Genomic DNA, 23866 nt, shown 5'->3' with positions numbered 1-23866 from the left:
TTCACAATTTTAAATAGTTAACTTTAAATAATTTAACATGTAAGAATTTCAAAACATTTGAAAAAAAAATCTTGTTATTTTATAAATTTCAGAATTCACAATTTTAAATAGTTAACTTTAAATAATTTAACATGTAAGAATTTTTCTGAAATTTATAAAATAACAATTTACAAAAATTTTTCAAATTTTTTGTAAATTGACTGATGTTAATTTTTTTGCTTTCAAAAAGGGTGAAAATATGCTATGTAAAGAAACTTCGGCTTTGTTGAATCCCATGTATTTTTTTGCAAATGAGGAAGGCCGACGTTGCCTCAACTTTTATTATCCTTTCCAGAAATTTGGTTAAAAGTCACTTTTCAAACATCTCCCCTTTTTTCTTCATGTTATTCATCCTACAATCCGTGTCTTCGTAACGTAATTTACATGTTTCCATGAAGGCCCTAGCTGCCATAAATTATACTTTTAAAGAGCATAACAAAAAACATTAGTAATGTCTGTGGAATAGAAAAAAAGTCAATTTTGCATAGAATCTTTCAAAATGTATTGTGTAATATCAATCAATATGCTCATGTTTTTTTTGATGCACATGCAAATTACTAGTGATATGATATGATTCGAATGAAACTGGTACATTTGACGTTGACAGTTTGACAGGTATAGGGTGTGCGAAAAGGCAAAAGTTAATGCATAAAACCCTTGCACATTTCATTCTGCGCGTTTTATTGCGTAACAAATTTGCGTATATATCGGGGTTCGTAAAATTCATGGCACCCAGAAGCTCGACAATATTTGTTGTAATTTTTACTGCCAAAAAGTAGTCCATCCATTGTAAAATGTTTTCAGGATTTACCCTTTTATTGGGACGGTTTCGTTGGAAGAGGTTATAATTTACATTTTGACGGTTATCCCTCCTTGACTACACAAGCTGTTTAGACGTGCAACGTGTATTGTTACGTAAGCGTATGCATGTAAATGCGAAATAATTGTTCATCCCCTAATGTATGTGTGGTGTTGCCAAGGGGACGCAACGAGCACGCGTCGAAGGGTCGGCCATTTTGTGCGTAAGCGAATCAAAACATTTGCATTGTATGCGAATTGCCTTCTTCGGGGATAAGGGAAGATGATGATGATGAAGCGCGCACGTGGTTCGAACTTGGGGAGGAAATTAAAATATACGCACACGTGCGGCTTTGGTTAAGAGGTTGAAAGTCAACAGGAGGACGCCCTTAACTATTTCCTTAATTGCCTTCAGAAAAGAGCAAGCCGCTCTTTGATTCCAAGCAGTTTTCCTTTTTTTGTATATTTTAAATTGCGTGGAGGAAGTTGTGGTTTTTCGGTAGTAAAATAATGAAAGATTGATTGTTATTTTTTAATATTAAATATAGATTTATTAAAATTTTGGTAAATCGTCACAGCTAGTAAATAGAAGAAGAAAAAAAAACAAATAAATACGATGACTAAAAATGTTACATATACACGCACACTTTCGCTCACCCATACATACTAACAAATTAATATCATCATTCCTTTATGAAATGATAACGTATATATTTTTTTTTTTTGATTAAATCGCTCGAAAGCCTCGATTGTTGCGTTGAGCAACGATCGAGAAGTGATTATTAATAATAATAATAATAGTAATAAAAACTACGAGAATTACGTACTAGATTACATTAAAATTTATTTACATCAGTCTTTGAGATATGGACCCAGAATTCTATACAAAAAATATTAATAATTAAAGGACCGATCACTAAAAACACACTATATATATATAAATTCTTCTTAACGTATAAAAATCTCTTTTATTTCTCTTCTCCGGTGTATCGAATATAAAAAAAAGCGTATGTACATATTTCGTGGTAATCGTTTGAAATGCTTCTAATTCAATTTCATTACATTCGAAGCAAATTCGCAAGCAGGGAATGTAATAAAATTGCAATTTTACATTGAGCTGTGATGAAATCTTTGATTTTTTTTTTGTATAATTGAACATTGATTCAGTTTGAAATAAATAAATATGTTTCTTTTACAAACAAACAATTTCTTTTTTTTTTTATAAAATAATTGCACTACTATCATTTCTGTTCTTTGACTAGCTTTCTGTATGAATACTTACATAATTAACTTGCCGCTGCGGATATTCGCGCGAGATATTCGAACAGAAATGCGGATGGGCGAATATTTCGTGAGGGAATCCGGAACGAAAACGAGTAATCGTAAGGAAATGCTTCTGTTTGGACAGAGACGTCTTCTTACGCGTGCTGCTTCCTGGCAATGTGGTTGTTGAATGATAACCTGTCGTTGCATTGGTCTCCGCACATGTTACAGGTGAACGGATCCTTGAATCCGTGATATCCCATGTGCATGGTGTGAAGGACGGCATCACCGAAGGACATCAGGCAGAATTTGCATCTGAGGTCTTCCTCCGGTTGTGGCTGCGGTTGCACTCTTTCAACTTCCTTGGGTGGATTGGGTACCACCACTGCAGGAGCAACTGGTTCCGGGACTTCCTCGCTATCGCTCTGTCCGTTGTAATGCTGAAGAGCCGCGCGGTCCAGCTTGAAAGCTTTACCTTTCCTGCGGTTCTTCGTTGTAGAAATTTGTTTGCTCAAGTCCAATATTTTTAACGGATTCGATTTGATTTGCTGCTGTTCTTCCATCTTTTCATCATCCTCTTTAATATCCTCCTCGTCCACATCATCCACTGATGACTGTTCAGCCATTTGCGGAGGTAGCTTCGTGAACAAATTGTTGAATGTCGGAGGAATGAATGGGTATGGGAATGGAATAATTTGCTGGCCGAATCCGTTCATTATGGGCGTACTTGGTAGATTCTGTTGTTGTGGACTGACTTGCTGATTATTATTATTTATTTGATGTTGTAATTGCGGCTCCATCATAGTCGGCATCATTGATGTCTTTTGCTTCGGACCACGACGCGTTCCGTAAACATCGATTATCGGAAGAGGATTTGGTGTTCCGTCAGCGTTCAGCACCATAGCGGGTTGATGAAGATACTTTCTCAGATGCAGCTTGAGAGAATGACAGTATTTGGATACGTAATTACAATCGGCGCATCTGTATTGGTACACATTCGAATGCGACTTCTTGTGCGAGTTCAGCATTGATTTGTTGACACATGAATAGTCGCATTCGTTGCACTTGAAAGGCTTCGATCCGGTATGGTTCCTCATGTGATACTCCAGGTGATGTTTGTATTCGGTAACGAATGGACACTTGGTGCACTCGAGGCGTCTATCACTTTTAATGTGCTCGCCACTGTGCGTCCAGAAGCTCAACTTTGTGGTAGCAACGAAATCGCATTGCTTGCATTTGTATTTCTTGACCTTTCCGTGGGAATTCATTTTCGGTGTTTTGATATCTTCCTCCAGGTCATCGACAGGTTCATTTTCTGTCATATTGAGGCTCTTCGGAGACATGAAATTGTTCTTCTCCATAGCACGTTCCAATTTACTCAAATGATCCTGATTGGGTTCTTCCGCGGAGTTCGGAGTCTTCGGTTCTCCTGATGAAGACGACGAAGTTGGACTGGGCTGCGGTGTCATCACCATGTTGGGAGCATTTTGTAACATATTTTGATGCTCGGGATTTGGCGATGAAGATATAGGGAAGCTCATGTTGTAGGCGTATTTAGGCATCTGAGAGTAGAAAGGCGGGTGAACCTGTTCTTGGCTTCGATCGCTTCCTGGGGACGAATTAAATCCAGAATCGTTACGGTCTTCGTCCATAGGTTCTTGTTTCTGCAAAATCAAATAAAATTTAGATTTCTATTCAAATTTAAGAACCACTAATTAATTGGTTTGTATTTAATTACCGGTATAAGATGTGGTTGCCAGGCTTGCGACGGAGAATTTGGCATCATCATATGCGCGTTGCTATATCCAGCAGATGCTATCATTGGGTACGGATGACTTCCTTGAACATATGAAGAAGACACGTCCATACCACCACCTCTCATCGTCTTGTATCAAAGCAATAAAATCTGCAATGGAAATGATCACGTTAATAATCACGATTACAAGGAAATCTACAATCACTGATGTTCCAATGGGACTGAAGACACGAAACTTACCAATTAAATTTGTGTTAAATAATCCAATATTCTAGTATCCACAAAACAAAGCACTAAAAATGTCAAAACTGGTAAGTGTCACTAGTATATTCTCTCTCTCTTTCTCTCTCAATATTATCATCGATGTTCACCTTAGCTATGAGTTGGTTCGACTGCAGAGCTTAAGAAGTGTCCGGTCCTTTTCACGGCGAGCTTCAATTATAGACCGCCCCCCACCACTCCGACGCGGACCAATCGTGGGCCTCACTTTGTGCTGCACTCGCCAATATCATCTCGACCACAAAAAAAGTGCACCGACAATTATAAAATTTCCCAATTTCAGAGCCATTAGGAAACTTATTACCATCGGTCGATTATTATTATCGGCACTTTCTTGTTTCTAATGTAATCTCAGTATTGTTTGCTCTTCGTGTTCGGGTTTCGAAAAAAAAAATAATAACGTGACGACGTATGCCATCACTTGCATCTGAAACACTTAAAGCAAACACAAACAAGAAAAAAAAATTGTTAAATCTAAAGATTATTATGTAACATAAATTTATTTATTTATAAATGGAAATAATGAAAAAAAAATGTAAGATTTTAATAAATAAATAATTTCATGTTTATTATTAGAATAATAACAAAAATATTTATAATTCATATTTTCGCTCAAAAACAAATATTTCTTAACTATAATCATTTTATAATAACAATATAACATATTTTCTATATTAATTAGATTTTGTTAAAAATTACATTTAAAAATGAAGTTATTAAATAAAAACGCTTTAATCTTTCAATTTATATTAATTATTGAAAAAAATAATGTTTTAAATAAATTATAATTATTTTGTTCGGTTAATGAAATTTTTATATACAAAAATTTTAAATAAAGTGCTAAAATTGTAGTACTTTTCTAGTAGGAGAAAATTCAGAATTTAAAGTATTACCTGAAATAATATTGATAATAAAATAATCAAAATTTGTCGCTTATTTTTTCATAACAAAAAAAAGTAGATATCGGCGGAATCATCAAACTATAGAAAAGGGTAAAGATCGTAAAGGTTTATGACAAAAATTTCTTTGTCGGCTCATTTTATAAGAGGCGCAATAGTTAGGTATATAATAGTTATTACATACAAGGACCAAAATATTATGTTTAAAAATATTTCTTTAATTGAATATTTTTACTGATTTTAATTGTTGATTGCTACTGTTTAATAACATGCAGTAAAATTTCCAATTTTAAAGAATCTACCTGAAAATTCATGATTTAAAAAAAATATTTGATGATTATTCAATAATATATTTGGATATAAGCAATTATATAATTGTTATCTTATGTAATAAAATAATCACTTTATAATTCTGTGTTTATCATCAATTAAGTTATAAAAAAAAATGATGTTGATTTTTTGATGGTTTGAAAATGTAGATTCTTGGAAATACGAAAAGGTGGCAGAAATTCCGTCATCGAGTTAAATTCTATCGATTTTGAGTAGAATTAGGTAAAAAGGGTTTTTTCTTTATCCACTTCATCCGTCTGTCATCCGAACGGGTGCATCTGCGAAATGTATCAATAATTTCCCTCTTTTTTTTTTCGTATGTGTTGTGCGTTTTTGCATCAAAACACACCAGATTTTGGGGTGGTTCCATTGTGTCCGCCCCCGTCGCTGCAAGTTTTTGCATAGAGCAGCTGCATACTATAGGGTTACAATCTTTTAACTGACCATCGATTCCGTTTTCGGCCAGAAAGGATGGTAAAAAGGGTAAATATTATAATAAAAATCCTTTACCTACGCCGAAAACCGAAGGTGTACGTTTTTTTCCTTACGCTCATAATTCGGATAGGTTTCAACCAGTTTATAGCACTACGTAAAAACAAGCAAAAAAAATATATTCTTATTTTTTTTTCTGTTAGAATTAGAAACGTACGTATTATTGAAAATTGTTCATTAAAAATTATATTAATACAAGAAATATCAATATTATTGTAGATAATCTGCAAATATTTTTAACTTTGTTATTATGAGATAAAAGCTAACAAATAAACAGTCTTTATTAGTTCTCAAATAAATACAAATTACCCATCGACCGTAGTCATTATGAGAACACAATTTTTTAATTGTTTTTTTTTAATACCTCGAATAGTGCGGATTCGATCATTGTACGGTTTGAAAATTTCAAAACAAACTATTATAAATTTTAATTGACAAAATGAATTCTGAAAAATGAGTCCCTTTTTGTACTGTTTTAATGACCTCGGTTAGTCCGATTTCAAAGAGTGCGGACAAAACCGGGCACTACACGAGATATTACTGTATACATTTTTTGTATCTACATAATAATGATTGATGAACATTTTGATTATCTAACTAATAATATCATGATTATTTTTTTTCAACAATTTTTTTTCTAATTAAAAAAATCTGAAAAATTGATTTATTTCAGTAAATAATTATAAAATTTAGTTAATTAAAATCTATATAATTATTTATTAATTCAATCAATATTTGTATTGAAAATCTGATAAACATCATATGTATTTTTTTTAAATTCGTAGTAAACGATTTACCAAAGTTTCCTATAATCAATAGAAAGCAAGGCAAGAAAAAAATAATAATTCGATGGAAATCGCCACGTTTTTAATAGAAAATTAATTACATTTTAGTGTGTCTCGGTCTCAATTAAACAAAAAAACAGTAACCTTCGAGTATTTTCCTTAACTTCTTATATCAAACTTTTTACCACACAAAATGCAGAAAATTTTTGGTTTTCAATCAATGAAAAGTTTTTTTCTTCCCGATTTAACCTAACAATTATTTTCTCATTTGTAACTAGCTTACATTCATTTAACATTTTTTATGCAGACTTTGTCATGTTTCCTAACTTTATGAAATAAACACAATTTATTTTATATTTATTGAAAAATTTATAATTATTTTTTTTTAATTTTGCCGATTTTAAAATGTTATAGAAAGAAACCTGACTTTTTGTCTAATAATATTTTATGTCTCATAATGATTTAACGTCTACAGTCTGAAATGTAAAGGGTTTTTAATTTTTTCAAAATTATTTTTAAATATCTCCTTTCTTTATCGCCCTTAAACTCTCGTTAACTTTTGGTGTGACTCTCAGAAAGTATTAGTATTTTTTTTTTGTTGAAAATTTCTCTTTTCTTTTCCGTTTTATGGCGCCAGAAAACGGTATGAACATTTATTAATATCATATGATGATTTTTGGACATCGCTTGGTTCTTTTATCTTAAAAAGTTGGTAACCAATTTTGGTAATTCCATGGAATCATTAAGATTGTTTTTCGCAAGTAAACACGATAAAAGAATTATATGATAACCGTTAAAATATGTGATTACAAATGATAAGTAACCATGGAAACGAAAGCATCATTAGAAAAGTTTACTAAATATTAATATGTTCAAGGACAAAGTTTTTCTCATTAAAAATATCTTTTCTAATATTTAGATTAAATTTGTTAAACTTCACTAAAATAAAAAAAGAAATGTTCAGTTATTTCGCAAATTACATAAAAACTTGACTAAAATAAGAATTTTTGTATAAGAAAATAAATCAGACATTTCAAATATAATCATGAAAAAAAATGTTTGTTGAAAGTAATTTCAAAATTTGTTGATCTTTGTCACCAAATTGTTCAAATATTTCATAAATTTTATAAAAACATCACTAAAATAAGATTTTTCGTACAAATAAAAAATTTCAGACATTTCAAATATTTTCATGAAAAAAATTGTCTGTTTAAAGGAATTACAAAATGTATTGATCTTTGCCAACAAATTGTCCAAATATTTAACAAATTTTATAAAAATATCACTAAAATAAAAATTTTGAACAAAAAAAAATTCAGATATTTCAAATATTTTCATGAAAAACTTTGTCTATTAAAAGGAATTACAAAATTTGTTGTTCTTTGCCACCAAATTTCATAAAAACTTCAATAAAATAAGAATTTCTGTACAGGAAAAAAAAATTTCAGACATTTTAAATATTTTATGAAAAAAAAATGTCTGTTGAATCAAATTCATAAATAAATATTTCATAAATTTGATAAAACTTTTTAATGCTTCAAATTTCATTAAGTTTATAAGTTTATATAACATATTAAGTAATAATTAAAAAAATAAATATAATTTCTGAACAATTTGTTTCTTTCTTATTAATAAATCAAAAGAGTTTGCACTAAATACACATTGTCATAAGATGTAAAAGTTCAATGAAAATAATAGCATTAATTGAAAAAGTTATGAAACTTTATGGAAGTTTTCCGTTGAGTTTGGCTGTGTTTTTGTCGGGGGGAGGGAAGAGGAGAATCCTGTAGTATTGATTCTGTGCGATTTTGTTGAAGTGATGAGTGGGCAAGTTTGTTTTTTTTTTAAGAGGGTCGGTGGGTTCTGGAAAAGGCGAAAATAACGCCAAAAATACAGACGCACACACGTACATAAAAGGGTGGTCGGACGGCTGTGGGGTGGCCAATGGAAAACATGCGAGGGTGGAAACGCATTTCAAGGGGGTGAATGCGAATTGCGAGAATGCTAGAGCGTGGAAAGAGAGAGAGAGAGAGAGCTGTTTTAATATATATTTGAGATAGGGGAAAATGAAAATCTATCCCTTCGCTGGCGGCAAAGAGAAAAAAAAGGGGGAGAGAGGAAAAAAAAAAGGGATAAATAGTGGAAACGAGAGACGGAAAAAGCAAATAAATTCTGGTGGGTTTCGAGTATATTACTGCAGGAATAAACAAATAGATGGGATATGGGAAAATGCAGGAGGTTTTGGAATGATACGTAAACAATAGTTAAACACCATGATTGTAATAATAATCAATGAGTTTGTAGAAAAAAGAATATTATTGGATAATAAGACATATTCGAAATACAACAAGTTGTTGACAATTTTTGATATTTTTCATTTTAAATTATTGTTTTTTTTTGGTGCAATTTCTAATATTTACCAAGATTAAACAATAATCATATTTACAATACATTTTGCGAAAAGTTTGAATTTAATAGTGGTATAAAAATTTAGTTAACAAATTTATATGTTTTTGATGTAAAATCTGAATCCATTTTCATAATAAAAAATAACGTAAAATGTATAGAATTTGTCAAATTCATGCATAATATCGTATACAAAAACAAGTCAGTAATTCTTTTTATATAAGAATCAAAATTGTAAAGTAATATTTATAAATTAATCAAATATGTTTCTTACAATTTTTATATTTTTTTTAAAGTTTTTAACATTATAAAAAAATTATAATTGAAAGTGATAAAACATATTTTAATTTCAAAATTAGCAAATTATTGAAAACTGTTGCAACCCTTATGTGAGTTCAAAAAATTGTGCCTTTTGTGTGAAATTTTTTTGACAAAAAAACTCATATAAGATTATTTTTTATTAAATATGACAATTTTACAATAATAAATTATAAATTCACATAATAATTACTAGTTATTAGCAACACATATACAGTGCTACTTTATTTGTTCGGAAACCGAATTTGCATTAACAAAAATGATGTTTCAATGATAGACCGATAGACAAAATCGATGTTAAACTTACGGAAATGCATTATTTTTTAAATACTTGTTATTTGTATATATTGATGGTTTATTTGTTCGAAAACCGAATTTGCATTAAAAAAAATGATATTTCAATAATTATATAGACAAAATCGGTATTAAACTTACCGAAATGCATTATTTTTAAAATACTTGTTATTTGTATATATTGATGATTTATTTGTTCTAAAACCGAATTTGCATTAAAAAAATGATATTTAAATAATTATATAGTTTGGAGAAGATCAGTTATATGGATTGGAGAGGAAAGATCGTAGATTAACTTCCACAATGGCGGCGTTCACAAGTCTCTTTATTCGGATCACGGTCCACCGAGAGAGAGCGAGATACAGGTTACAAGAGAGAGTTACAGGCTGGAGTAGGGCGTACCGTACCGGGTTGGTACGTGACATCATATCCGGGCTGAAGTCAGCGCCACAATAGACAAAATCGGTGTTAAACTTACTGAAATGCATTATTTTTTTAAATACTTGTTATTTGTATATATTGATGGTTTATTTGTTCGGAAACCGAATTTGCATTAAAAAAGTAAACAATTTAAAGAAAAAATATAAATAAAAAGAAACTATTTTTTTTTACTATTTACAATAATTATTGTAAAAATAATTAGAATTACTATTAATTATCATTTCTAAACAATTTGTGACCTACTGAAAAAAGCCACGAATCTGTAAAAAAAAATTGCCCGATATTAGCGAATCCCATAAAAAAAATGTAAAAAGTCAGAGCTACCTGTAGTCAGCACCCTCCCCAAATATGTATGTATAGTACAAAACAGATTCTTTTTTTATATGCGCACCACCCTAAAAAAAGCCACAATAACCTGCTCTTTTTTAAATGAAACGCATCCCCCTCGATCACGAGCAAAACGACAACAACCTGCAAAGATATTTATTTTTTAACGAGGGGTCGTGGTCTCCTTTTTTTTGTGCGGCGTGTAAAACGTTTAGTAAGCTACTTATTTGGGTGTTTTTCTTTCATGCACCCCTCACGAGTTCAGGCATGTATTTTTAGCAGCCCCCGTTTACGGATTTAGATTTAAAAACTTTGTTCGAGGGATGAATTCAGACTGCTTCAATTCTATTCCCAAAACAGAATGAAAACGTCAAGTGAATTTTTCTATAAGAAAAATAGAAGAAAAAAAAAACGTAATTGATTGGTTTGGCGATATTTACGACATTTCCCACATGAAATTACAAGATTTTGTAAAAAAACATTTGGGATTATTCGATTTTACGAAACAAATTTATGAATAGAAATAAATAATAAAGTGTGAATATATTTGGTATAAAAAAAACTAAGAAATTGAACTAATTTTAAGTTGCAGCAAATGCAATAGTCCAGTTATTATGCTTTTCTCACGTGTTTTTGCTTTAAAAATAGTAATCTTATCGAGACAGGAAGATGGTCTTCTTGTTTACGTGAATTATCGCGGTGCCTCTGCTACATTATTATATCTATGTAACTTTGCGAAAGACAGAAAAAAACATATTTGTTATTGGAATAATAATGAGATAGAAGAACAGAAAAAAGAAATAAACGAAGAAATTGATTGCGGGTTGTGTTGTGTCATCTGACGGATTCGTAAACCATAGACAAGTGCAATTAGGAACCACGTGGTTAGGTCCTGAGCACGTGCTGATGAGATCTTGCACGCAGCCTCTTCGAGACTTTCGGTTTCTATTTGGGGCCTCCGGGGGCTTCCGTAAATAAGATTAGACTACTTCAATGTGGGCTTCATTAGATACGCCTACTACAAGTCGTTAAGAAACTGACCTAAGATGATGATCCTCCGGAAAGAGAATACGAAAATATTTTGATACCTTCAACACAACACATCGATAAGATTATCACACATAGTTATATCAAAATCAATTCAAATTTATTAGAAATATTTATATTTTACTTATTTTTTTTTTAATAATATTATTTTTACATTTTATTTTTATTGTAACCGCAATAAATCTTCATGATAAAATAATATGTGGTTTATTTACTGATAAAATTTGGATAAATAAATGCAATAATAAAAGATATCTATTATCAAAGTATTTGCATTTTTTTAAATTTTTTACACAATTTTTTAAATTGGACATTCTGTGTAATAATCAATGATAATAAATTATTATTCATATGTGTATGGACTCTTAAAAGTGATAATAAAAGCACAACACTTGCAAGTACATGTATTCGATATCTATGACAAGTGGTATGCAAAGTAACTTAAAGTGTCAACGCACTATGAGGTACTTGTCTAATAAGATGTCAAGTACATGTAAAGTGCAGCAACAATCACAATTATACCATTAACTATAACATACATGAAAACTTTGACAAGTGTCCTTGGTATGCAAACTAAGTTAAGGTGTCAATGCAATATGGTGTATATGTCAAATAAGATAACAAGTAAATGTAAAGTGTTTTGTGGTATGCAAAATATCTTAAGGTGTCAACGCACTATGAGATACTTGTCAAATAAGATGTCAAGTGCTTATAAAGTGCAGCGATGGAGAACAATGGTATTGTTAAATATCAAACATACTACTGGTCAAGTAACATAATAAGTACATGTATTTGGAAACTTTGACAAGTGTATGGCATGCAAAATAACTTAAGGTGTAAACGCACTATGAGGTACTTTAAGTACATGTAATGTGCAGCAACAATGACAATTTTACCATTAACTATAACATACATGAAAACTTTGACAAGTATGCAAACTAAGTTAAGGTGTCAATGCAGTATGGTGTACATGTCAAATAAGATATCAAGTACATGTGAAATAACAAGTATTTTATGGTATGCAAAATATCTTAATGTGTTAACGCACTATGAGATACTTGTCAAATAAGATGTCAAGTGCTTATAAAGTGCAGCCATGGAGAACAATGGTATTGTTAAATATCAAATATGCTACTGGTCAAGTAATCATAACGAGTACATGTATTTGGAAACTTTGACAAGTGTATGGTATGCAAAATAACTTAAGGTGTAAACGTACTATGAGGTACTTCAAGTACATGTAATGTGCAGCAACAAAGACAATTTTACCATTAACTCTAACAAACATGAAAACTTTGACAAGTATGCAAACTAAGTTGAGGTGTCAATGCAGTATGGTGTACATGTCAAATAAGATAACAAGTACATGTGAATTAACAAGTGTTTTGTGGTATGCAAAATATCTTAAGGTGTCAATGCACTATGAGATACTTGTCAAATAAGATGTCAAGTGCTTATAAAGTGCAGCGATGAAGAACATTGGTATTCTTAAATATCAAATATACTACTGGTCAAGTAACATAACAAGTACATGTATTTAGAAACTTTGACAAGTTTATGGTATGCAAAATAACTTAAGGTGTAATCGAACTATGAGGTACTTCAAGTACATGTAAAGTGCAGCAACAATGACAATTTTACCATTAACTATAACATGCATGAAAACTTTCACAACTATGCTAACTAACTTAAGGTGTCAATGCAGTATGGTGTACATGTCAAATAAGATATCAAGTACACGTAAAGTAACAAGTGTTTTGTGGTATGCAAAATATCTTAAGGTGTCAATGCACTATGAGATACTTGTCAATTAAGCTATCAAGTACTTATAAAGTGCAGCGATGGAGAACAATGGTATTGTTATATATCAAATATACTACTGGTCAAGTAACATAACAAGTACATATATTTGGAAACTTTGACAAGTGTATGATATGCAAAATAACTTAAGGTGTAAACGCGATTGGAAAACTACAAATATACTACTTTCAATAACTACTTTAGATATACAATTATTAATAAAAAATAAAAATATAAATCAATTTGTGTTGGCTAATTATTTTTATGAAAAAAATAATATTGAATATGTTTTTTTTTGTTGAAAATATTGATAATTCTTCATAAATTTGATGAATTATTTCAATCAAAGAAGAAAACATTTGTTGAATTGTTGCTGAAAATATTACTTTTATTTGTGTTAGGAATTGTATGAATTGGAAACTGTGTGAATAGTAAATAATTTACCATTTTTACGATTTGCAACTGACGATAAAATGGAAAAAAGGTGAAACGGTTTTGCTCATCTGTATTGGAAAAGTCGTTATTGGAGCAGAGTAATAAATGCGTTTGAAATGTTAATTTTCGGAAGGAGAGTGTTTTTCGTTTCATTTCAGTACTGTGATTGTGTGCAGTGTGTTGGAGAGAAGGTATTGAAAAATTGTTATGTGTTTTCATCTCAATTTGCACGGGGGGGGTCAAAGCTTTTAACCCCGGCCCGTCATCAAACAAAGAGTTCGAGGGCGCAGATGCCCCAATTTCATCCTCCGATCCATTGTTCCTTGACCATGGGTCAACGTTTTACAATGCATAAGGTCATATAAATCACGTATCGAACAATCGGGATGCGGTTGACTCTTGGCCCCGCATCTGTTCTTCCGTAATAAATCGGAAAACCTTCCGTTTCCTACACAAAAATTATTTTGCTCTGCAATTTTTCAAGTGTTGCAACCGTTGGAATATAAATATTTTTTTTCTCTCTCTCTCTCTCTTCTTATATATAAACGGTGAGTGGGAAACCGTGTTTTTGGCACCTCTCACTCAAGTGGTTGGTGTTTTTGAGGTTTTTGTTGTAAATCACTTCGAGAATTAATGTTTTTCTTCGATGTCCAAATCCCGCATCGGACGGAAGTTGAGAACCCACAGGAGACCGCAGACCTTGTTAGCAAAAAATGTCGGAAGCGTCGCACATTCCGCATGGTTTCGGAATGCGGAGGAGGAAGGTCTCAAGGAGGGACCACTACTAATTATCGTGAGGGTGGAAAATTTGAATTTCTGTTTTTAATCTTAATTAATTCGCTGGATTTCTTCGGAATTAAGGGTGCGATCCGAAGGCGTTCTAATGAAACAGGGTTAGGGAAGTGCGGCCATACATCAGTGGGGAAGAGAGATGAGGGAAGAAGAAAAAAATCCTCCTGAACCCTCCGGAAAAAGGGGGAATCCGAGGGTAAAAAGAGGAGAGGAAAATTTATCTCGCGTTTGTGCTACGTGACCACACCGGGCCAATGGCATCAAATACACGCGGGATGGAATACACTTTTTTTTCTCTCACTCTCGCATAGCAATTCCTTCTTTCTTCATCCTCGAGGGGTCAACGCGAAGGGAGAAAGAATAGGAAACGGACTCGGCTCTGACGACTTTTTTTTTTCTTATTTTCTACTCTACTTCGTTTGGCCTTTCAGACCACCCCAGCCAGCATCGGGGAAAAAATAAGAAAAGGAGAAAAAACGGCGAAGGAGGAAAATCACAATTTATATTAATGCGAGAAGACTAGGAACAGGAAAATAAAAGAGATGAGCTCATATCTTTTTTTTTGTGCAGCTTTTTCTTAGATTGCTTCTGAAATATTTAGAATATCTCTTGAAGTTGTGCTGAAACACGCATCGATATTAGAGGATTATCCGCTTAGGATCAGCATATTTCACTTTCATATTCCATTGATTCCTAAGTCTACAACTTAACTGTTTATTTCCTTTCATCAACGTAAAACATAATATCTTTTATAGTAAAGTAGCTAACTCTGAAATAGTTTCAGATATAATTCTGAAACATATTTTTATTGAAATTATTATTAAAATAAGAAATTGATTTTAAGACAGGAAAAACTTTGTGTTTTTTCATAAAATTGTATATAAAAAATATTTTCACATAGAAAAGTTACAAGTATAAAAAAAACTATTGATTAATAGTAATATCTTTTATAGTAAAATATTCTAATAATTATGATATAAGTAATTTGGTAATTGTACCTGAAACATATTTTTATTGAAATTATTATTAAAAAAGTAATTGATTTTAATATTTTGATACAAAATGCAACACTTCTAAAGCAAATGATGTAAAACTACAAAAAAAATGGTTATTTGTGTTTTTCCAATAAACTTTTCCAGCTGAATTTGTCAAAAAATTGTATACAAAAAAGTTTTTTTCACATAGAAAAGTTACAAGTATTAAAAAAAACTATTGGTTAAATAAAACTGAGCAAAATAAGAAAATATTTCAAAATTTGACATTAATTAGAAAAAACAAATATTATTACATAACAGAAATTATTATTAAAAAATAAAAAAAATAAACCGTTTTGAGTAAAATTCCATTACACATTTCTGCGTATTTGCTGTTAAGAAAATATTCATAATTATTTGTAAAAAAATGATTTATTTTAATTAAAAATTAATAAAATAAAGTAAATTAATCACATTTATTAAAAAAATAAACTTTATTAGAAAATGTTTAGTAAAAACGATAATCATTTGGATTAGGATTAGAAACAAGTTTAGTATAAAAAATATCTACTTTGTGTTTGTGAATTTATACTGAAATATGTTTTTTCTTTGTGCTTTCAGATATTTATTAAAATAACAAACCGAAACTCTATGATCAAAGCAAATTAAAGAATAAATTATTACAAAAAATAAATTAATTGTATCTTAATAAAGTTAAATTTTCTTTGTTTTTGTAATCGAAAAATTTTTAGTCAGTTTTTTCAGTAGTCTTTTTTTGACTACATCGTCCCCCAATCAACAGAAGATTTATATGAATATCTTTCCCGATCTATGGTCGTTAATTGGTCAGGAAATATATGTGTATATGATGTATGCCCTTTGGCCACGCTTCGCTCCTAACCGAAATGCGCGAAATTAACAATCTCTTCCACTGATTTATGGGCCGCATCCAGAACGTATATCATGTGGCCCTTATTTCCTGGTTCGAAACAATACGAATGCAAAGAATTTAAGCTGCTGCACACTCAGAGAGAAAAAAAATCAACACCATCCAACAAAAAAAAAACGAAACATATGGAAGAGATTTCGCATCGACGTTTTTCTTTCCAAGTATCGTTGGGCTCAGGTTCATACCAAAAACTGGTTACAAAATTTTCTTTTTTTTTTGTAAAACTATATACATTTTCTTTTGGCAAATGGTTAATCCTTTTCGCAATAAATGTTCTAAATATTGCGCGTGCCGTGTTTCAGCTGAGAAGAAAAACATTTACATTTTGTAAAGGGCAGTTTATTGCACCGTGATTTAGCTGGAAAGGGGAGTTATTTTGCTTTTATGCGTTACGCAATGAGGGGTTCGTAAAGTTTTGCGACGGGTTTTAATCTCCCAGACAGTAGTTGCGTTGCGGGTGGTTGTTCGGTTTTGTAACAATTTTTTGCGACAGATTTACTTCAAGTGCAATAACCAAGCTTAAAGTGTATTAGCAATATGCAACCTTCAACTTATTGACCTACCTGAAAAGTGATAATAAAATAAGATTTACCTGAATTTTTACAAACAAATTTGAAAATTTTCATTTCAACAATTTTTTTATTTATTAATAATTTCTTTTATGAAAAGTACACTTTTCTGTAAATATTAATTAAAAAACTAGTCTATTTATCATTATTAAAATTCAATTTACACAAATTCGAGTTACAACATATAAAATGTTAACAACTTGTTCGAAATTCACAGATTCATTTTTATTTAATTTTCAAACTAATTTTTTTTTTACAATTTGTTCATTCAAAATCATTTATTTCAAAAATTACAACAAATAAATTCATTGTGTCAAATGTAAATTAACATTTACCTGAAATCGGTTAATGAAAAAGAAAACTGAAATTAATGAAAAGCAAACTGTTATAAAATTTGTTCAAAAACATAAATTTATTTTTATTTCACATTTTCAACAAAAAATAAACCCTAAAATCCATTAAATACACTTTAGATTTTCATTTTCTTTATGAATTGTATTCATTTCTTGTTAAAAAATTAGTTTAAAAACGGAAATTTTGAACACAAACACTAATTTTGTACTTGAATTAAAACTATCAACTTTTCTATGATTATTAACTATTATGATTTTCGTTAATCATTATTATTTGAATATTTATTACGATTTTAATTACTTTTACAACCAAGAATAAAAATAAATTCCGCTAGTTGAATGGAAACTATTAATTACGATTATATAGTCAATAATAAGTAAGTAATTACGTAAACAGTTACCTGGTTCTAATTCAGACCGTTGCTGTAGACTTGCTATTATATTATGCTCCACTGGAAGATTGGTAAGAGTAACTTCTCTTGAAAATAAATACGTCTGAAAGACATCTTTAAACGTTGAAATATTAACAAGAACTACTAGCGTTTGTAACAGAGAATATCCATTATCAAGAACTACTAGCGTTTGTAATAGAGAATCTCCATTATATAGATTTTTCTATATTTTATCGCGCATTGGGAGAATGATAAAACTGTATTTGTTAAATATGTTTATTAATTTTATCATAGACTTTAAGCAACCAGTGATAGTAGGTGCATTCCTAATTATTATTATTATATTATTGTTTTGAATGAACATTTTTTAATTTAATTTAGTATTGTTTTTAAAGAATATTATTATTATTATTATTACTTTAAAATACATAAGATAATTAAATTGTATCAGTTTGAAAATTTTCCACGTTGACAATCACGAAATTCCTTCAGCTATCATTTCTTCTTGTGCTTCTGCGATAATCTATGGACTCTTTTTTTTACATAATTTTCATTGAAATAGTTTGTTAGAAACACTTAAAGATATGCAAAGCTTTCTTTACATATAAGAAATATGTACCAATTGATTGTTACTACAGTTATAGTTATCAGTGGTATAAAGTACTATGGATTCCTGTTTTTTTTTGTTACGTATTTTTTTTTTGTTAATATATTCTGCTTGCGAAATCGGTAAGTATAACTTCATTGGATGCAAGTGAATTTGAAGGACCCACACGGTTTTGAGGGCCCCAGGAAATTTTGATTTTGGGAGGCCACAACCAAATTAGAATTTGTTGAAAAGTTTTCTCTTAGTTTTCGTGTATCAAAAACTAAAAAAACAAATTGCTTTTTTTATATTCTTTAAATGTCGTGGGACCCTTGTAATTTCGATTTCTAGACCTCTATTATGTTCAAATTTTTAAAATCTATGAAATATTTATCAATTTTTACAAATAATTCATATTTTTGCAATTTAAACTAATATAAAAAAATCTAATCTAAAGTAATGTTTGCTATTAATATATTTAACAGTAAAAACAAATTAATTTAGACTTTTTTCAGTTGTTGATTGAGATTACAGTGTGAAGTGTGCTTAGAGTAGAATTGGTGCGAAAAAGTGTAATATTGATGGATGTAAGTGATTAGCGAAGGAAAGCAAACACGTAATGGGGAGAAAGCAAACACGTTCATCCCTTAAAAATAATGCGTTTCTGCGTGTGTTGATGATTTTTTTGAGTGTGAATCATTAGTTTAATTACAAACGAAAATACGCGTGTGTCGCCCTTTCGCCCGTTATTTCGAGCTCCGAAAAACCTGTCAATATGATTGAGACCTGACAGATGTATTATTTCAACCACATGTGCCCAATGCGGATACAATTTTAGAGCGGTAACAAATCGCTTGTTTCCACTGAAGAAAACACGCATCTCGTGTATACAGATAAAATGAAGCATAAATATAGAAAGAAAGAAAAAAGAGAAGAGAGAAAGAGAAATATTTAGTCGGAAATTGTCAATTATTGATATAGTTCATATTGTGTCATAAGCATTTATGTGTTGGATATTGTTTGGTTTCCTGTTGGTGGGAAGGTGGAGGATGTGGAGTGGACGGACACATCGTGTTGCTGACCGTCGTCCGAAATATTCCCCGTCTCTCCCATTGTGCAAAAACGGGGGCAGAACCGGCGGTCATTATTTCAGATTACCACTGCAGAATGATGGGGTGGTTTTTGTTCGATTTTATTTACTCTCGCTCGCCCGCAACTGTATTGATTAGAGACGTTTTCTTTTCTCCGATTCTGACTGATTCTTTTTTCTTCTCTCTCTGTTGCGTTCCGTTCTCCGCCACTTCCGACTACTGCAAAATATTCCATTTTCGTTTCACGTTTCACTTATTGGGTTAAGTGCGAGAGTATGAATTCTATCCTCCATGGGAAACTAAATCACAATGCTCAAATGCGTTACAACACAAATCTTAGTGAATGTCGTTCTGTAATTGTAGCATTTTTCATCTTTCGTACAGTCAAAACTGATATAAGTATAACTTCATTGGACGTAGGAAATTTTGCATTTGAAGAACCCACACGATTTTGAAATTTTCTTGAGATCACAGCCAAATTTGTAGAAAAAAAATTCTCTTAGTTTTCGTATATCATTAAACAAATTGTTTTTTGTTACATTATTTAGATGTCGTGGGCCCTTTATATCTCCGATTTCTAGATCAAACTATAATGTGCAAAATATTCCATTTTTGATTCACGTAATCCAATAAATGCGAGAGTATGAATTCTATCCTCAATGGGAAACTAAATCACAATGCTCAAATGCGTTACATCACAAATCTTAGTGAATGTCGTTCTGTAATTGTAGCATTTTTCATCTTTCGTACAGTCAAAACTGATATAAGTATAACTTCATTGGACGTAGGAAATTTTGCATTTGAAGAACCCACACGATTTTGAAATTTTCTTGAGATCACAGCCAAATTTGCAGAAAAAAATTCTCTTAGTTTTCGTATATCATTAAACAAATTGTTTTTTTTTTACATTATTTATATGTCGTGGGCCCTTTATATTTCCGATTTCTAGATCAAATTATTATGTGCAAAATATTCCATTTTTGATTCACGTAATCCAATAAATGCGAGAGTATGAATTCTATCCTCAATGGGAAACTAAATCACGATGCTCAAATGCGTTACATCACAAATCTTAGTGAATGTCGTTCTGTAATTGTAGCATTTTTAATCTTGTTTACAGTCAAAATTGATAACTTTAAATTTGAAGGACCCATGAAATTTTGATTTTGGTGTACCACAGCCAAATTTAAATGTGTAGAAAAAATGTATCTTACTTTTCGTGTATCAATAAAGAAATTGTTATTTCTACATTACTTGCATGTCGTGGGCCCCTTTTACCTCCGATTTATGAACTGCTAGATCAAACTATTATGTGCAAAATATTGAATTTTTTATTCACGTAATCCAATAAGTGCGAGAGTATGAATTCTATCCTCCATGGGAAACTAAATCACAATGATCAAATGCGTTACAACACAAATCTTAGTGAATGTCGTTCTGTAATTGTAACATTTTCCATCTTGCTTACAGTCAAAATTGATATACAGTACTAATTTCAATCTTTCAATTTTGTTCAAAGTAATTCTATAAAGTATATTAAATATACGTACAATAAGACCTCAATTAACGCTGATTCCATATAATGCAGTCTACTCAATGTCCAAAAAAAGCATTAAATTTATCAACTTGTTCAGCAAAACTGAAGAAATAATTTTTTTGAAAATATTTTTTCGTTTAATTCCTAATTAAGAATAAATTTATTTAAAGCAAAACATATTTCTAATAAACTCGTTTTTGTTGTTGTTGTTAAATTTACATTAGTAAATAAGCATGTTTATATAAAAAGAAATGATACATCTTTCTATCACTATTTTTTTAATACTTTTCTATGGTTAAAAATTGATCAAGTAAATTTTACAAAAAAAATCCAAATTAAAAATGAATTCATTCTTTTATAATTACATATTTATAATAAAATTAAGAAAAATATAAATAATAAAAAAGTTTATATTTTCATTATAAGTTATTATTTATTGATCACTTCATAATTATAGAATATATTGTTACTACCAAATGAATAAAAAAACAACATATTGTTTTTTTAAATGATTATTAATTATTTTTTTTGATGTATAATCAAGCAAAAAAGTTTATTTTTCAAACTTTTCACATAAATTTAATGTGATGAGTAATGACTTTTATCAAAATTTCTATTTATTTCTATTAATTATAAAAAAATCTGTCATTGTTTTACAAAATTGAGAAAATAAATTGTAAAAGTTATTATTTTATTTTTTATAAAATCTTGCTAAAAATTAAAAAAAAATATATTATTTGTTTGTGTTATGGATTCAATATTATTCTCAAGCAAAGAAATTTACAAAAAAAATAATGCAATTTTTTTTTACCTTATGATATAAAATTTATTTATTGACTGTAATTAATCTGGAAGATACAACATAATAGCATAAATTGCCCTTTGGTTACAATTGATGACTAATAAAGATTTTTATTATTATTATTGCATAAATCACTGTCATTGTTATGCCAAATGAAGAACATAATATAGTATTGTATTATGTGTAACTTTAATTAATGTCATAAATAATATCATTTCTATAATATCAATTTCTTTGTTCACTGCAACCTCCGTTTATGATCTATTTATTATGACATTTATTACAAATAAAAAAAGGGCACGAATTTTTATGAATTTAAAGCTATTTTCCATTTATTTTTTATGAAGGGATTAACGTAACATTGTATAAATAAAATGTTCATAATAAAATATGCAAATATTTTAATTTTTCCACGAAAATCCGGAATTAACTTAATCCCTTTAATATAGCCATTATATGGTGTTTAAATATATTTTTTTATTAAAATACCAAGAATTTTATTGAGCAGGTAAATTATATTTCAAGGAAAGGCGTAATAAAAAAAAAACTTGCAAAATAATAGAAAATTTACTCTTTTTTTTTATCCATATCCAAAATTTAACTAAACTTATTAGTAATATTATCAAACATTTTCATATATTATTTTCATTAAATTAAAAATTACAAAAAATATGATCAAATCAAAATTTTCAAAAATTAATGGAAATAATAGTTGTAAAAATGGTAGAAATCACATTTACTTATATTAAATTTTATAAATTAATAAAGATAACATTTTGGATTTATGTCACAAATTAAAAAATTAGAAAGAATTTTGATAATCCAATTAAAATTTGAAAAATTAATGAATTTATTTTTGTATCTTTACGTATTGTTTTTAATTAATTATGTACATTTATGCTTAAATATTAAACAAAATGGACAAAATTGGGATAAAAAGTAAAATTCAATACCCTCTAGTTTTTTGGGTTCAATAATGTCCGTGTTCAATATATTTTCTAATTTTATTAGTTTTCGATTAATTACTTGTTTTGAAACGTATTTGCATATACAAACACTTTAGAATTTAATGAAAAAAAGATTTTTTTTTAAATATGTACATTAAAATATATATAATATTTCAAAACCTCGTTTAACGAGCAAAATTAATTGTTTCGCATAACGAGTGACGATGAGAAGAGAAGTCTGAAATTGCGCATCTTCTACATCATTTTTCAAAATTGAGTACACATATTATGTGTATTTTTTTAATATATTAACCATCTTTTTCTTTGTCAAAGAAATATTAACAGTATAAAGAGTCCTCCACCAAGTTTCACTATACGAGTAATAATCCGGAAATTTTGGAATTGATTTAACGAGTTTAACAGGTTCCACTGTATTGTTATAAATAATTTCTATCTAAATCAAAAATTATACTAATGTCTCTATTATTTCCAATTTAACTAATATTCATAATAATGCATGATTATATCAATTACTTGTGTATTTTCAATGAATCATTGTGATTGTTATTGGTCAAATCCGTATGACGTTTACGGACAAATGAAATATAGTTGTTGCAATTAATGTGAGACCTTTTTTGACATGGTGAAAAACCTATACTATGGCACAATTTTAAATTCATTAAAAGTCAATTATCCATCTAGAGATTTCTATCGTTCATCAGAATCTGGTGGTACGAAATGTTGATATGATGCGGGCGTTCGATTGTCTGTACGACTTACCAGATAACTGGATCCGATGGTCATAGGATCCGATGGTGCGAAACACTCTTTAATTCGCAGATGACAGACACAGATTCGGTAAAACATCTTTACAATAAGAAATGTCGTACATTTTATTTTAAAGCTGTACCATCCACGCTGTCTCTGATAGTCTCAATCACCACCACTGAACTGAAGAACCTTAACGATCGCAAATACACAATTTGGGAACAAGAATAAAAACAAGGTGAAACATATATATTTAAAAAAATGTACATGAAGGAGAGACGATAAGAGAAGTTTATTTATTTCTCTGCACGATCCAAAGAGATACGTTGTTTAGTAGCTTGAAGAGAACGCAACTCCTTTTTTTTATATATAAATATTTTCAATCAATTGAAAAAAT

General features: G+C 29.9%; 1 protein-coding gene across 1 annotated transcript; it reads right to left on the bottom strand.

Annotated features, from left to right (window-relative positions):
* Window positions 1-2009: 2009 nt before the first annotated feature.
* Window positions 2010-23594, bottom strand: LOC108563141 (protein hunchback). The gene is made up of 5 exons (XM_017921735.1): window positions 23482-23594; window positions 4228-4570; window positions 4097-4149; window positions 3839-4006; window positions 2010-3764 (listed from the first exon to the last, which is right to left on the bottom strand). Exons 4-5 carry the CDS (start codon window positions 3980-3982, stop codon window positions 2256-2258), a joined length of 1653 nt encoding a protein of 550 aa, XP_017777224.1. The 5' UTR covers window positions 3983-4006; window positions 4097-4149; window positions 4228-4570; window positions 23482-23594; the 3' UTR covers window positions 2010-2255.
* Between the last annotated feature and the right edge of the window lie 272 nt (window positions 23595-23866).

Source organism: Nicrophorus vespilloides, unplaced genomic scaffold, assembly GCF_001412225.1.
Source record: "Nicrophorus vespilloides isolate i.1.1-1 unplaced genomic scaffold, Nicve_v1.0, whole genome shotgun sequence".
NCBI classification, from domain to species: Eukaryota; Metazoa; Arthropoda; class Insecta; order Coleoptera; family Silphidae; genus Nicrophorus; species Nicrophorus vespilloides.
The sequence above is the reverse complement of the archived record's forward strand: the minus strand, read 5'-3'. Positions and strand labels throughout refer to the sequence as shown.

Bases quoted from the DNA above. Each gene is read 5' to 3' on its own strand.
- LOC108563141 (XM_017921735.1), bottom strand. From the start codon at position 3,982: ATGAGAGGTGGTGGTATGGACGTGTCTTCTTCATATGTTCAAGGAAGT. The intron at 3,765-3,838 runs GTAATTAAATAC...TTGATTTTGCAG, and splicing joins GGCAACCACATCTTATACCG to AAACAAGAACCTATGGACGA.